Below are 12,934 nucleotides of genomic sequence, written 5' to 3'. Positions count from 1 at the left end.
TTCCATCAGATAATGTTCGATTGCTTGTTGACAATAGCGTTCTATGGCACATTGGGCTCAAAATTGAAAATTAAACGTTTCCTCCCATAACACATTTGATTGTTTTCAGTCCTGGTGCAACCAATGGAGTTTTCAGATCTCGGTCACAAATCAATCGTTGTATTCTTCGCCCGAAAAATTACCATCAATTACGCATAAACAGAGTAATAATACCAGTCAGGAAGTAAAATACTTTTGGAGTCTATTTCTACTGGTCAAGAATGAAGTAATATTATAGGCCTACAATATAGGCTCGGTGGCGTGACGCATCGTGCTAAGCGTTAGAAATACGCTCACCACCGCATCTCTGATGACCCTTCGTGGGTTCGCAGGTTCGAATCCCATGCGATGATCATGTGCGAGAGGATTGCTGAACTCCTCGCAGTCGTAGGGTGGTTTACATAACCGCTGGTCGGTTACGGCTTCCTCCCCCATCAAGTCCATGCTTCCGAAAACAAGTACCTGGCTAACTAATCCCATACCTGACCTGGACCGGTAACCGGACGAAAGTGTGTGGTTTGCCATATGATTAAGCCGCCCTATCGGCTTTCCTCTCCCCCGGGATAAATCCTTCCTACATTGGAATATATTTTCGTAGTTTCTTAAATTAAAAGAGACATATGGACTATGTTGTACAAAAATGGGTACTCAATACTCATGTAGTATGTGAACCAAAATGGCGGACACCGGTGTTTGGTATGAGTACCAGATAAGGTTTGGCCATATTTTCATGTACAAATACTACGGAAGTCACTTGGCTAGTACCCGAACTCCTAATAGAGGTAAAATGAGGAAAATTGGAATAAAATTATGGCCTAATCATAACTTGGTACACATACGTTCACGTGTCCGCCATCTTTGTTCACATACTTCTGGAGTACCAAAATAAAGCTTATAAGTAGCAAAAGTATAAGAAATGGCTTTTAAATTAGAATAAATTGTAATAAAACAAATAGTATAATGAAAAAATAACAATACAAGAAACATAGCACCAAAGTAATTTCTCAAAAAACAACTGGAAAACTTGCTAAAACGCATTTGACATGCTTTGATTTGTACTATTATCCATTTCATTATTATTCCATCCAATAGATACATTCGTTAAAAATAGGAATGAAACTGAAACCAAACATTAAAAACAAAAATAAATAAAGAAACAGAACTCAGACCTTTACTCGCATCATAAGTTATTTAAACATTGATTTAGGTTTGTTCAAAGCAGCGGTTAATGTAACAATAGCTATAGGCAGTTTATTTATCTGCTGAACCGAGTTTATCAAACATGCAGAGATGAGGAAAAAGAGTTGACCTTTTGCCTTTATTCCCCAGGCCTTCATGTTTACTAAGGTTGAATGGCATAAAGTACACATTAACGATCACGCATTTGAGATTTATCGAAGAACAGCATATGTTTTTCGCCGCACGAACAAAACGTCTGGGAACCGCTGTATTAGAGTTATGCTATGCAACATTTTACGTGATACCTCGCCCCGAACTCCGTGAGAATTATATAGTTTTGATAACAAGTAAGCTTTCTTTAACAGATATTGGAATGCTTCGTACTGACTTCTATTATCACCATTTAAAATCTAAGACTTTGACTTCTATTATGAAGTCATGATGGAGTTATTATGACGCCATTACTGAAGAGGGGGCTCATGAATGGCATAATTTAAGGCCTTTTATTGCACTAAATCAGGGGAGTCCCAAGGTTGACGGCCTCGCGGGCCACACTATTATTTTGGATGTGTTCGCGGGCCACAATAGTTCCAAGAATAAGTCAACAGTGCAATACAAAAAATCTTACTATATTGCACAGTTGCAAAAAATCTTACTTACACTGCTCCCCGCCGTGATGTAGTTTGCAAAACCCAGGGGTCGGCAACCTACGGCCCGCAGGCCAGATTCGGCCCGCGACGCTTCACTGAATTATAGCGACAAAACGGTGGTTTCGACCAGGAATTAAATTAAAATCTACGCTCGAGGGTTTAACGTAACGGAATTCATTGTGAGACACGTGTAGACTAAATTATATTATAACCTAATGAGCCTATAATTTATTATAATTAGACAAAAGGCAACACACAGAAAAGTTGATGCTGAGTGCAGGGGTTCAATAGCGCAGAAAATATTCAAATGGAGCTCTTTGAGATGCACTGCAATAAGGAAATAAAATTCATAATCAACTCGAGAGATGCATCACTGTTCGATTTTTATAAAAATCTCTATAAAAATTTGTCAGACCATACGAAAAAATTCACTTCGATGTTTGGTAGTAAATATATATGTGCGCGAACAATTTTGATAATGAACATTTCAAAGAACAATCTGAGAACTAGGATTAGTGATGCCCGTTTAGAAAATGCTCCAATCCTGGTTTCATTCAGTGTGCCGCCGTTGTCGAAAAGCTATCAATCGGATGCAGCAAAAAGACAGTGTCAAATTAAATGTCATTTTTAATTTTGTTCTTTTAATAAGACGACGGAGCTGAGTTCACGAATTGTTGCAGTCTCTGCCGCTATTCCGTTTATTTTTAACTTCCAAAAAATATGTGCGGCCCGCCAAGACTTGCAACCCTTAATTTTGGCTTGCAAGCGACGAACGGTTGCCGACCTCTGGGCCGTAGCCGATGGCCGTACCGTTTTCCCCCACTATCAAGTTCATGAATCTGATACAAATAAATGACTGATCAATTCTATGGACTGGAGCCCGTGGTACACGATGCGGAATCGAAAAGGAATTTTATCGAAGATCGTTATGATGAAGTTGTATGAATTACTGGAGGGGGGCGATGGTACAAAAAAGTTTGGGAACCACTGAGTTGGAATACTGATATTGAAATTATATTTTGCTTGGATAGATCGTGAACTATGAGCCATGCACGTCTTCACCCCCGTTAGTAGAAACGGGAATCGGATTCTGACCTGTTTTTAGCCATTTATCAACCAAACTGGCTCAATCAATTCGAGGAATTTTGCTGCCAAATTTTGATATTAAAATTTTCAATATTACATGGTAATTATGAATAAATATATCAATCGAATATTAGTGGATTTTCCGATGTGTAAAATACAAAATACGACATTAAATTGGCACAAAATCCTGCGCACGTAACTCAATGTATCATAGGCTAAGCATTTATTTATTTTACCACCAACAGTAGCCAAATCCTATCAGTTTTCTAACTGAACACCGAGATTACTAGCGTCAGTACTCAATGCATCTGAATCAATTAACGCATTTGGATCCCAAACATCAATTTTCTAATATATATATATATATATGTGTTATTTCTCTTTTTGATCCGAAATAATGTGCACTACTAATAATGCACAAAGACTATTGTTTTAACCCGTCTGCCCTGCCCACTTGATAATTACATAGTGTCGGAATATCAGTAATATCGATCCTTTTCAAATATCGGTGTATCGGTATCGGCCTTTTTAGCTAGTATCATATAGGTATCGGTGACAAAAGTGGTATCGGTACATCTATAGTCTGAGCAATGTTACTGGCACTCTCTCAGAAGTAAAAAGACTCATCACCGAGAACGATTACGTACAATCAATCAGAAGTAAAGGAGACCCATCTATGAGCAAAGTTATGGTCACACACTCATTTACAAGCAAATTTATGGGCGCTCAATAAGCGGTAAATGAGACTCATCACTGACCAAAGTTACACTCTCAGAAGTAAAGAAGATCCAACACTGAGCAAAGATATGCGTACTTACTCAGCAGTAAAGAAGACTCATCACTGAGCAAAGTTGCAGGAACTCACTCAGGAGTGAACGAGACTTATCTATGGGCAAAGTTAGGGGCACTCACTTTGAAGTAAAGGAGACTCATCTCTGACTAAGTTACGGGCACTCATTCAGAAGTAAAAGTGACTCGTCTATAACAGGACTACTCTATAACTATTTTTACCGAAGATCCGCATACAAAACTTCAAAAATATTGGAAATTGTAGTCTATTTTACAATCGAAAAAAGTGAAGGAAATATTCAATACGGGGAGCAATTTTATTCAATTTCCCATTGCACTTGAACTCGGTCGACTGTATGCATTAGCATCAACATTAAAAATAATAAAAAATTCAATACCTTTGCATACATACACCTTATGATTCGATTATTGAAACTTTTTTATTAATTCCTCTTTTTACTATCCAACCTGATATTGTTCATCCTTGATATAACTATTGGATCCCGATCTGCGACACCAACTGTTGAAACATTGTTTGTAAACAAATCACGCATCGCTGCGTTATATTCTCTGACTGTTATAAAAGTATTATCATCATGACTTGACTGACGTAGCCGAGAAGTCGGCGTTACTTGACTGATGTTGCAATTAATCAAGCTGGGAATTATTGAAGTGAACCCGTCTGCTTATTTTCAACTGAACGTTAAGACATGATAGACTATATCATTTTATGACAATAATACTAGGTCACTGTGAATTTGCAATTAGAACAATAAATAATCTGAAAGGAAAAATTATTATTCTCAAACACAGAAGTGGTTGAATTGGATTTATCAATCGAGGGTGAAGGAAACAGTCGTACTGAGTGACTTTTTGTCATCTCATCCATTAACATATGATTCTATCGGGTCAGTTTTCGGATGTTTTGTAGAAAGCCTACGCCACTAACGCAAATATGTGAGATGTGAGAAAAACATCTCCACTGCTTATTAAAATGACAAATAAGTAATCATCCGGCTGGGGTAAGGGAAGAAATCAAAATTTGAATTTTAAGCTCAATCTGTATTCCTAACTGAATAAATATTAAATTTCCCATTTTAAGCGTTGGCGGGAGTATTTTTTTGGCGAGAGCATTTTTCTGGCGAGAGCATTTTTTTGGCGGGATTTTTGTACAAAATATCCGTTTATTTGTTGACTTTCATGCCGTGGATCGACATATAACGTTAATGATTATATTTAAATTTAAAATATGGATGTTTTTTTTCGCAGGTTCGAATTTTCGTACTTTTAATCAATAAATCGGAATCATTTATTTTTGGTTTCTCAACCAATATACGCAGAATAAGTAATATATCAAAATTTTTTTTTTTTCAATTCATTCACATCAGGCTATGATGAGGCAGAACCCGAATGCTCGCTTCATTCACTTTAACTTTTCCAATGAACTTTGCGGCCAACTACAACATTTGGGTGTAACTAATCACTTAGAATTTTGCGCAACTCTATCGCCATTTGTGGAATTATACAAGGTAAGGTAGGATTTACATGTTATCTCAGGGAGAGGAAAAGGGGATAAAACGGCCCGATCATATGACGGACCACTGCCTTTGTCAGGTTACCAGTCCATGTACGGTTGGCCATTTATTTATTTCCGATGCATGGACTTGATGTGAATTATAAATAAACGCTTCTCTCCATAAAATGAGTTTCGACCTATTCCTTCCACATAAGTTTCCAGATCTCATACTCGGTTGGCTTTGGCTTACGTACATTCACTGCAAGTGTAACCAACCAGACAGAAAGATTTAAGCCAGATGTTTCAGTTATGTGGAATTCACTCGCTCATATCTGTTTCCTGATCACATTGACCTTTGACTCCCAGGTCAATCGGTATTTACTAATGCATAATTGATTGCCATACTTTGTTATAGTCAGGCATTTTAGGCATAGTGAAGCATTTTTCGTTACTCCTGTAGCATGGGAACCAAGATGGCGGACGACATCAAAACGTAGTATGTGTACCAGTTTAGGGTTAGGCCATAAGTTTATTCCAATCCCTTATTTTAGTTCTATTACGAGTTCGGTGACTAGTCAAGTGACTCCCGTAGTATTTGTACAGAATATATGTCCTAACCCTAACCTGGTACACATACTACTTACCGGTGTCCTCTTCTTGGTTCACATACCTCGAGAGAACCCATTTTTACATAGTTTGATTCCTCAGTGAGTGCCCATCACCTAGCCATGGACAATGTTTTACATAGAATAACACTCTTTCCATGCACAAAGATTATAAATTTGCATCTGTATATATGCGAACAACGATGATCATTCAGCACCTCATGATTTGAGCCAAAGAAAAATGAAGCTAATGACATATTTACAATAAAAGTTCAAAGTAGCAAAATCTTGAAGTTTTTATGCAAAATTAACAAAAATAAAATTGTTGCGAGGGGCTGGCTAACTCGGCGATGGGTTCTAAACATGAAGAAAATGTAACTGAATTATATTTACCGCTCGCTTTTTCCTATCAACCTGGTCGCAATTCTGAAACAGTGAAATTAGGGAAATTTAATAACCAAACTAATAAATCCCCGTTGATAAGTGTTGCAATAACTGCATATTAAAATTGGGATAATTAAGGCAAGCGGTATAAACTAATATATATATCTGTCATCTACCCCATCGCCGAGCGTGAGTTTGTGGTGGCAAGTGGTGGAGAATCAAATAAAATACAAAAAAAAATAAGTTTGAGCCACAGAATAGAGGTCAAAAAACCACGGGAAATCACTGATGGGAATCAACCGGACGAATATGACTAATTTGATTACGAAACACACTTGCAAGCTAACAAACTAACCAATACATATCAAGAAAGACAAAAAAAATAAAACAGAGAAGAATACAGTGTCGGAAAAGACTGTGAAGTCAAATTAGCCGACAATGTCAGAAAGTCCGCACCAGGCCCTCTAGACGCGATGGGAACCTCGAATGAGGTTTCTAACGCAATTATGGGAGACTGCCGTAGCCACGCCTCCGGCCACACCCAAAGTACGAAGAGCAGACTGGTTCCCCACACATAACTGCCAAGGGAACCAACCACAAAAGCTATGAAATATCAAAGTATGAAAAATAGCTTTTAAATCAGTATAAATTGTAATAAAACAAATGATATAATAAACAAGTTTCAATACAAGAAACGTAGCACCAAAGTAATTTTATGAAAAACAATCGTGCTTTAATTTGTACTTTTATCCATTTCTTAAACTAGATAATCTTTGTAAAAAAAACATTAGAATCAAAAAAACAAATGGATCGCTTATACAAATAAAAAAAACAAAAATTTTCCTCCAAAATTAAAGATTGGGGGGGTTTAAGAAAAATACCTAAAATCATTTCTAGAAGCTCGGTGACAATTTATTTACACACAATCATAGAAAAACTAAAAAAAAAATCCTGTGTGAAAGGTTACATTGGGGGATTAAAAATATCCTATAAAACGATTTTAAGAAGTTTAATAACAGCACTGTAACGATTATTCACACTCAAGCTTGTAATTGCATCACAAAATCAGAAATCTTATCACAGCTGAGAATAACAAACTTGACCTGGTATAACCATTTGGTTTCAAGTTATTCAAAGTTCGCTGACAAATCGTGCTTTCAAAATCTCTGTAAATGGGTGGTGGGTGAATGACTTTTCCTAGGAGTCTTAAATCGAATTCAGTTAACCAAAGGCAATTATTCCGGCGTTCAAACCTGAGTGGGGATTCGAACTTAGAGTCAAAAACTTTCCATTGAAGTTGGAAACCGGATATGAAGTGAATCTAGTGTCAGCGGGAAGATCTGGATTCTATGTTTAGAATGGACCATGTATGGCTTTTGCTTACTTTAAAAAATGAGATCTTCACAAAATATAATAAAAAGCGTATTGATATTATTGGGTTCAGTAAATTGCTGTTTAAGAAATTGTAATGTAAGAGTGGGAGAAATGTATTTCCAATATGGAGAATACGGATAATTTTGTTTGCCTACTTTACATCAAGTTGTGTGAAGGGACTGAAACCTATGGATATTCACTTGGCTAGCACAGACAGTCCCCAAACTTGTAAAAGTACTAAAATAAGAAAAATCAGAATAAAATTATGGCCTAGCCTGGTACACATACTACGGGAGTATTCATTTGGAAAACTTGCTTAAAACACATTTTGAGCTTCGATTTGTACTTTTATCTATTTCTTGAACTGAATAATCTTTGTGAAAAACAAACATTGAAATCAAACATTAAAAACAAAATGAATCGCTTATAAAAATGAAGAAATAAAAATTAAATATTTGGGGGTTTACAAAAATACCTGAACAATTTTGAGAAATTTAATAAGAACACTGAAAATATTTACACACGATCATATGGAAAAGAAAAAAAATCCCCTGTAAAAGGTTACTTTGGGATGTTAAAAATATTCAAAACGAAATCAGAAATCTCATCACAGTTGGCAATATCTAACTTGACCTGGAATAACTGTTGGTTTTGTTATTCATAGTCCGCTGTAACGACAAATTTCGGATTTCAAAACCGCTGCAAACGAGAAACAAAACTAGAGAAACAGATTTGAATTTTTATATTGTTTGGGACGAATCCTATTTTTGAAGTTCCTAAGTCAGGGTTGGGTATTCTGGCGTTCAAACCTAAGAGGTCAATCGGACTTAGAGTCAACAATCCCCCTCGAAGTAGGAAGGATATGAAGAAAATCTAGTGTCAGGGGAAGATCTGGATTCGAATTTTAGAATGGGCCATGTATGGCTTTCGCTTATTTACAAAATGAGAGCTTAACAAAATATAATAAAATACAATGAACAGCGTATTGGTAATATTGAGATTAGTAAATCACTGTTAAACAAATTGTAAAGTAAACTCGAATTTCATATAAATTGATAAATATCGATAAAACAAAGTTTACTGTAAAACAAAAGCGTAAAAATCACTTATATTTCATGTAAAATGATTTTTTGAATTTTCAATGCTATCACGAAAAAATCTATTCATTTTAAAAGTTTTATCCTAGCACAAGAATCTGATTGCTGCATTAAAATATATATCGATAATAACATGAATATTCCAAGGAGAATCAATTACCTATCAATTACCTTCAGTTTAATAGCAAGTTGAATGAAATATCACAAATAAGTGAGTGCTTCCACATAGGCTTGTTTGGCGAAGACTTCTCATATGTGGGAAGTAGTGTGTTAAAGCCTTGCTCTTTAAACTCTTAAATTTATTTCAAGCAGACTTTGAAAATTTAATCGAATACTTTATCACTAAATACAAAATCAAGTATGGACCATAGATATTATTTTTATCAGACTTTTTACTTTTTCGCTCCGAACAAAGCTTTGTGCGAGCGACCACTGATACATGAAGAGCTTCTATTATTATATAGACGGATATCTTTCTGTCTCAACATTCCCAACATTATTGACACACTGGGTGAGGCGATGGGATTCGAGTTCTTTGCGATTCCAACATAGTGCGATTCATCTTCGGTCCACACTAGATCGATCTTAATTTCACTAAACCGATAACCCTATTTAGTCAACTTGGATTCATTTATTCTCAAATTATTTCTTGTATGTTCAATAGATTTATTCTTAGCTTTATCACTTGAATAATCTTCAGCATTCATCTTCGCTTCCAACGACATTTTATACAATTCAACCGCTTTCTCTATATTTCCCATTCTACCATACGCTACTCCTGCATTATTAAGACATCGTCCATATATTTGATATCTTTGAGGTTCTTCAAGTTCCCTTTCTATAAGTATAATAGCGGAATGATTTATGTTCGCATCTTCTTGATATTCATCGCAGTAAACGTAGCAATAACCGATGCGAAGTAAACACCAAGCCTCCTTCTCTACTCTGACTTTATGACTCAAACCTTTTATCGTTTGTACAATCTCTAACAATTCACGCATGAGTGGTATCACGTGATCTTTGACAATCTTTTTCATTGAATGTTGTTCAGTCATCTTTTCAACGACGGGTTGTATTTGTTCAACAGATTGATAAATTCCTATCACCGATTGATCTCCTTTATTATCATTAAGTCCATGCAGTTTAGCAGCGACGTAGAATGAAACTACAGATGGAATGAACTTTTCTTCTGAATCGAATTCTGTGGCTTTGCCTATTATTTCATTGATAAACTGACTGTAGTTTGATATTTCAATCATTCCAATGAAATCTATCATTTCAGTAATGAGTGATATCACGTGACTCAAGGTTTTTGTTTGTTTCTGCTTTATCATTTCTACCATGACTAAGCTTATTTGTTCAATGCATGACAGAACACCATGAGCTGAGTCATTGCCTTCATTTGTCTCTTTGTGCAGTTTGGCTGCGATGTATAATGTGACTGTGGCTGAAATGAATTTCTTCTCTTTGACAAATTCTTTTGATTTAGTTTCCAGTTCTTCTGCAAATTGACTTGAACTGTGAATAGGCTTCAGAAAGTCAGTCATTTCATGCATGATTGGAATCACGTGATTCTTGGCAACATTTGCAGTTTGCATAGACTTTTGCATTTTTTCAGCAACAAACCCTGCTCTATCGAAGCAAGTCCATATACCTTTCACTGACTGAATGCCTTTTCCGCTTTGTCGATGAAGTTTAGCAGCTGCATAGAACGCAACTATAGCATGAATGTATTTACCGCTGGAAATGAATTCTTCGCCTAGTTTCATGACGTCTTTTATTTTTGGAATGTACAATTTCATTGTCTTGTCATCGTTTGTGTTTTTTAAAATGCTTATGATATTCGAGCATAGTCTACCAGATGTCTCATGAAGGCGCTCGCAACCCTTGATTGTTGTTTGACAAAGAATATTTTTCCAAACGACTTCAATGAGAGGAATAATCGATTTTAGTTTGCGCGAGACTTGTATTTCCTGTTCTTTGTTATACATTTCTGTCATTTTAAAGACCGAAGTCTCATATTCTGTATCGCAGTTATCTGTTTGTAAAAGTTTGTCTTCCATATCGCGCTTGTCTTCAGCTATTTCTGCATTGGCTGGTTGTATCTGATCTGCTGGATTCATCTTCTCTTTTCCTTGAACGAGGCTGACTTGACTCTCTTGCGATTCAGTCAAAGGATTGTCAGTTGTAGATCGATCTGGAAATATATTATCCAGGATTTACAAGTAGAGAAAGTGGCAGTGTGTTAAAGGAAAAGAATGGCGACTTGTCCTGCACGCCAATGTGTCGTCGTCAGTATTTGCGAACAGATAAACAAGTACTAGAATATTCGACATTGTGAGCTTTAATTATGACATTGTCTCTGTGCGTGTGCCTTTGACTGGCAGGTCAAATTGGTGCTTTGCAATTGGTGGTTACATCTACAATTTATTCGAAAAATGAATTGAATATAACTCGAGACTGATTCAAAGTCGGATGAGCTATTGTATATGAATAGTAAAATCCACCACATACACAGTTTTGAAAATTCAAATTGATGTTACATGAACACAAGACTAGGGTAAGCGGCGTAAGCCCCCCTTTTTCGCAGTATGTACCCACCTTCATCCCTGTTACTTTGTACCAATTGAGCAAATTGCCATAAAAAATGCAGAAACATTTGAATTGCAATCTCAGTATAAGGTGAACATACTTAATATATATACTTATTTTACTGACCACAACTTACTCTACGTTCTTATCTACCGTAAGTAACCTCACCTTCAATTTCTCTGCTTTCTATTTTTCTTGCCTTCTTTGCACCAGACTTGTATCTTCGATATGCCATCAATCCTTTGATAATGCTCGATAACTCGCTTTCACTGTCAATGTCTGTAAAGAATACATCAGTCAGTTATTTATCACTGGATTTGGGCAAAGAATAAGCAAATATTGATATCGCTGGTCCATGGAAAGAAACACGACTCGCCAGCAGTAACAACAGAACAAGTTATAGATAACTCATTGCAATAAGCACGGATTGTGTGGTTGCAGTTATGAGACAAGGTCACTGAGGACTTTATGTTGGAATATATGTAATGAAGCAGTAATAATACAACTAACCTGTCGTTGGACCAATGAGTTGCAATGAATCTTCACTATCAGCTGTTTCACTCGCTTCATCCAGTCTTGATGAATATCTGGTATCTGCAAACAAGGTAAAATATTACGAACCTGAATGTTAAACCACAACGATAACCGGTTCTCAATATATACATGAATAAAATAACATGAATAAAATATAAGTATATTAAGCTGGCAAAATTTGATACTGGACCTATGCTGATTAAGTAAATTTCTAATCCCAGAGTCGTAATTGAAATCTGGACGCGGGCTAACCTAGTCCCCATTCGTGCCCTAATCCTATAAAATTTTGATGAAGTTCAAATCCCAAGTCGAGCTGAGTCTCCAAACAGGTTCATAACATACCACATATCGAGCCACAGTAGCCTTCACAAAAACATTCCGGGGAATCGTATGTTTTCTACGAACATTTTTACACAAAGACACAAAGGTATTGTCGGATCTCACATTTAATCACTGTGGAGCAGAGTTTCCCTAATTTTTTGGGCTGCGGACCCCTATTTGTGAATCTCATTTTGACGAACCCCCATCCTATGCCGTATTAGTTTCTGTGCCTAACCGACAATTTACAAATTATATTTACAACACAACGGCATTAATGTGATGGATGAGGTGGCGTTTCACTGCACAATTTATCGATTCTCATAGAAATTTGTGCCAAGCAAACTCATAGACCTGACTCTACGGCAAGTCTCAACCTGTATTTTGTCATCATATTGGTAAGAGCTCAAAATGCTGCCTCACACATATATGTTGTTGCAAAAAAAGATTTGTTTCCATTTCTGACAGCAATTGATATTCGTCTGCAACACTCATAACCAAAAATCTGCAATTGCTTTTTGTTTGAAATCAATCATTAAATATCAATCAGAACTTTTTTCCTATCTTTGCGGACCCCTGTGCAGTTATCACAGAACCCCAGGGGGGGCTCCAGTTTGGGAAACCCTGTTGTAGAGGTTAGTTTAGTCCCGGTCACCTGACATTTCGTTTAGGTAACGCAGACGATCTGATTATTTGAAAAAGCAGACTCAAGTTCAAGTCAATCCAAGAGTCTGACTCTGATATATTCAATGAATTGAATCAAACTCTAAT

General features: G+C 36.4%; 1 protein-coding gene across 2 annotated transcripts in view; it reads right to left on the bottom strand.

Annotated features, from left to right (window-relative positions):
* Window positions 1-6,045: 6,045 nt before the first annotated feature.
* The window catches only part of LOC144411879 (uncharacterized), a 51,054-nt gene continuing 44,165 nt past the window's right edge, over window positions 6,046-12,934 (bottom strand). For both annotated transcript variants that reach the window (XM_078109532.1, XM_078109533.1), the window contains 3 exons: window positions 11,822-11,905; window positions 11,480-11,590; window positions 6,046-10,916 (listed from right to left, as the gene is read on the bottom strand). In XM_078109532.1, coding sequence (XP_077965658.1) covers window positions 9,328-10,916; window positions 11,480-11,590; window positions 11,822-11,905 — 1,784 coding nt within the window. In that variant the 3' untranslated portion in view covers window positions 6,046-9,327. The remainder of the gene's footprint in view (window positions 10,917-11,479; window positions 11,591-11,821; window positions 11,906-12,934) is intronic.

This window comes from Styela clava, chromosome 15 (genome assembly GCF_964204865.1).
Source record: "Styela clava chromosome 15, kaStyClav1.hap1.2, whole genome shotgun sequence".
NCBI classification, from domain to species: Eukaryota; Metazoa; Chordata; class Ascidiacea; order Stolidobranchia; family Styelidae; genus Styela; species Styela clava.
The sequence above is the reverse complement of the archived record's forward strand: the minus strand, read 5'-3'. Positions and strand labels throughout refer to the sequence as shown.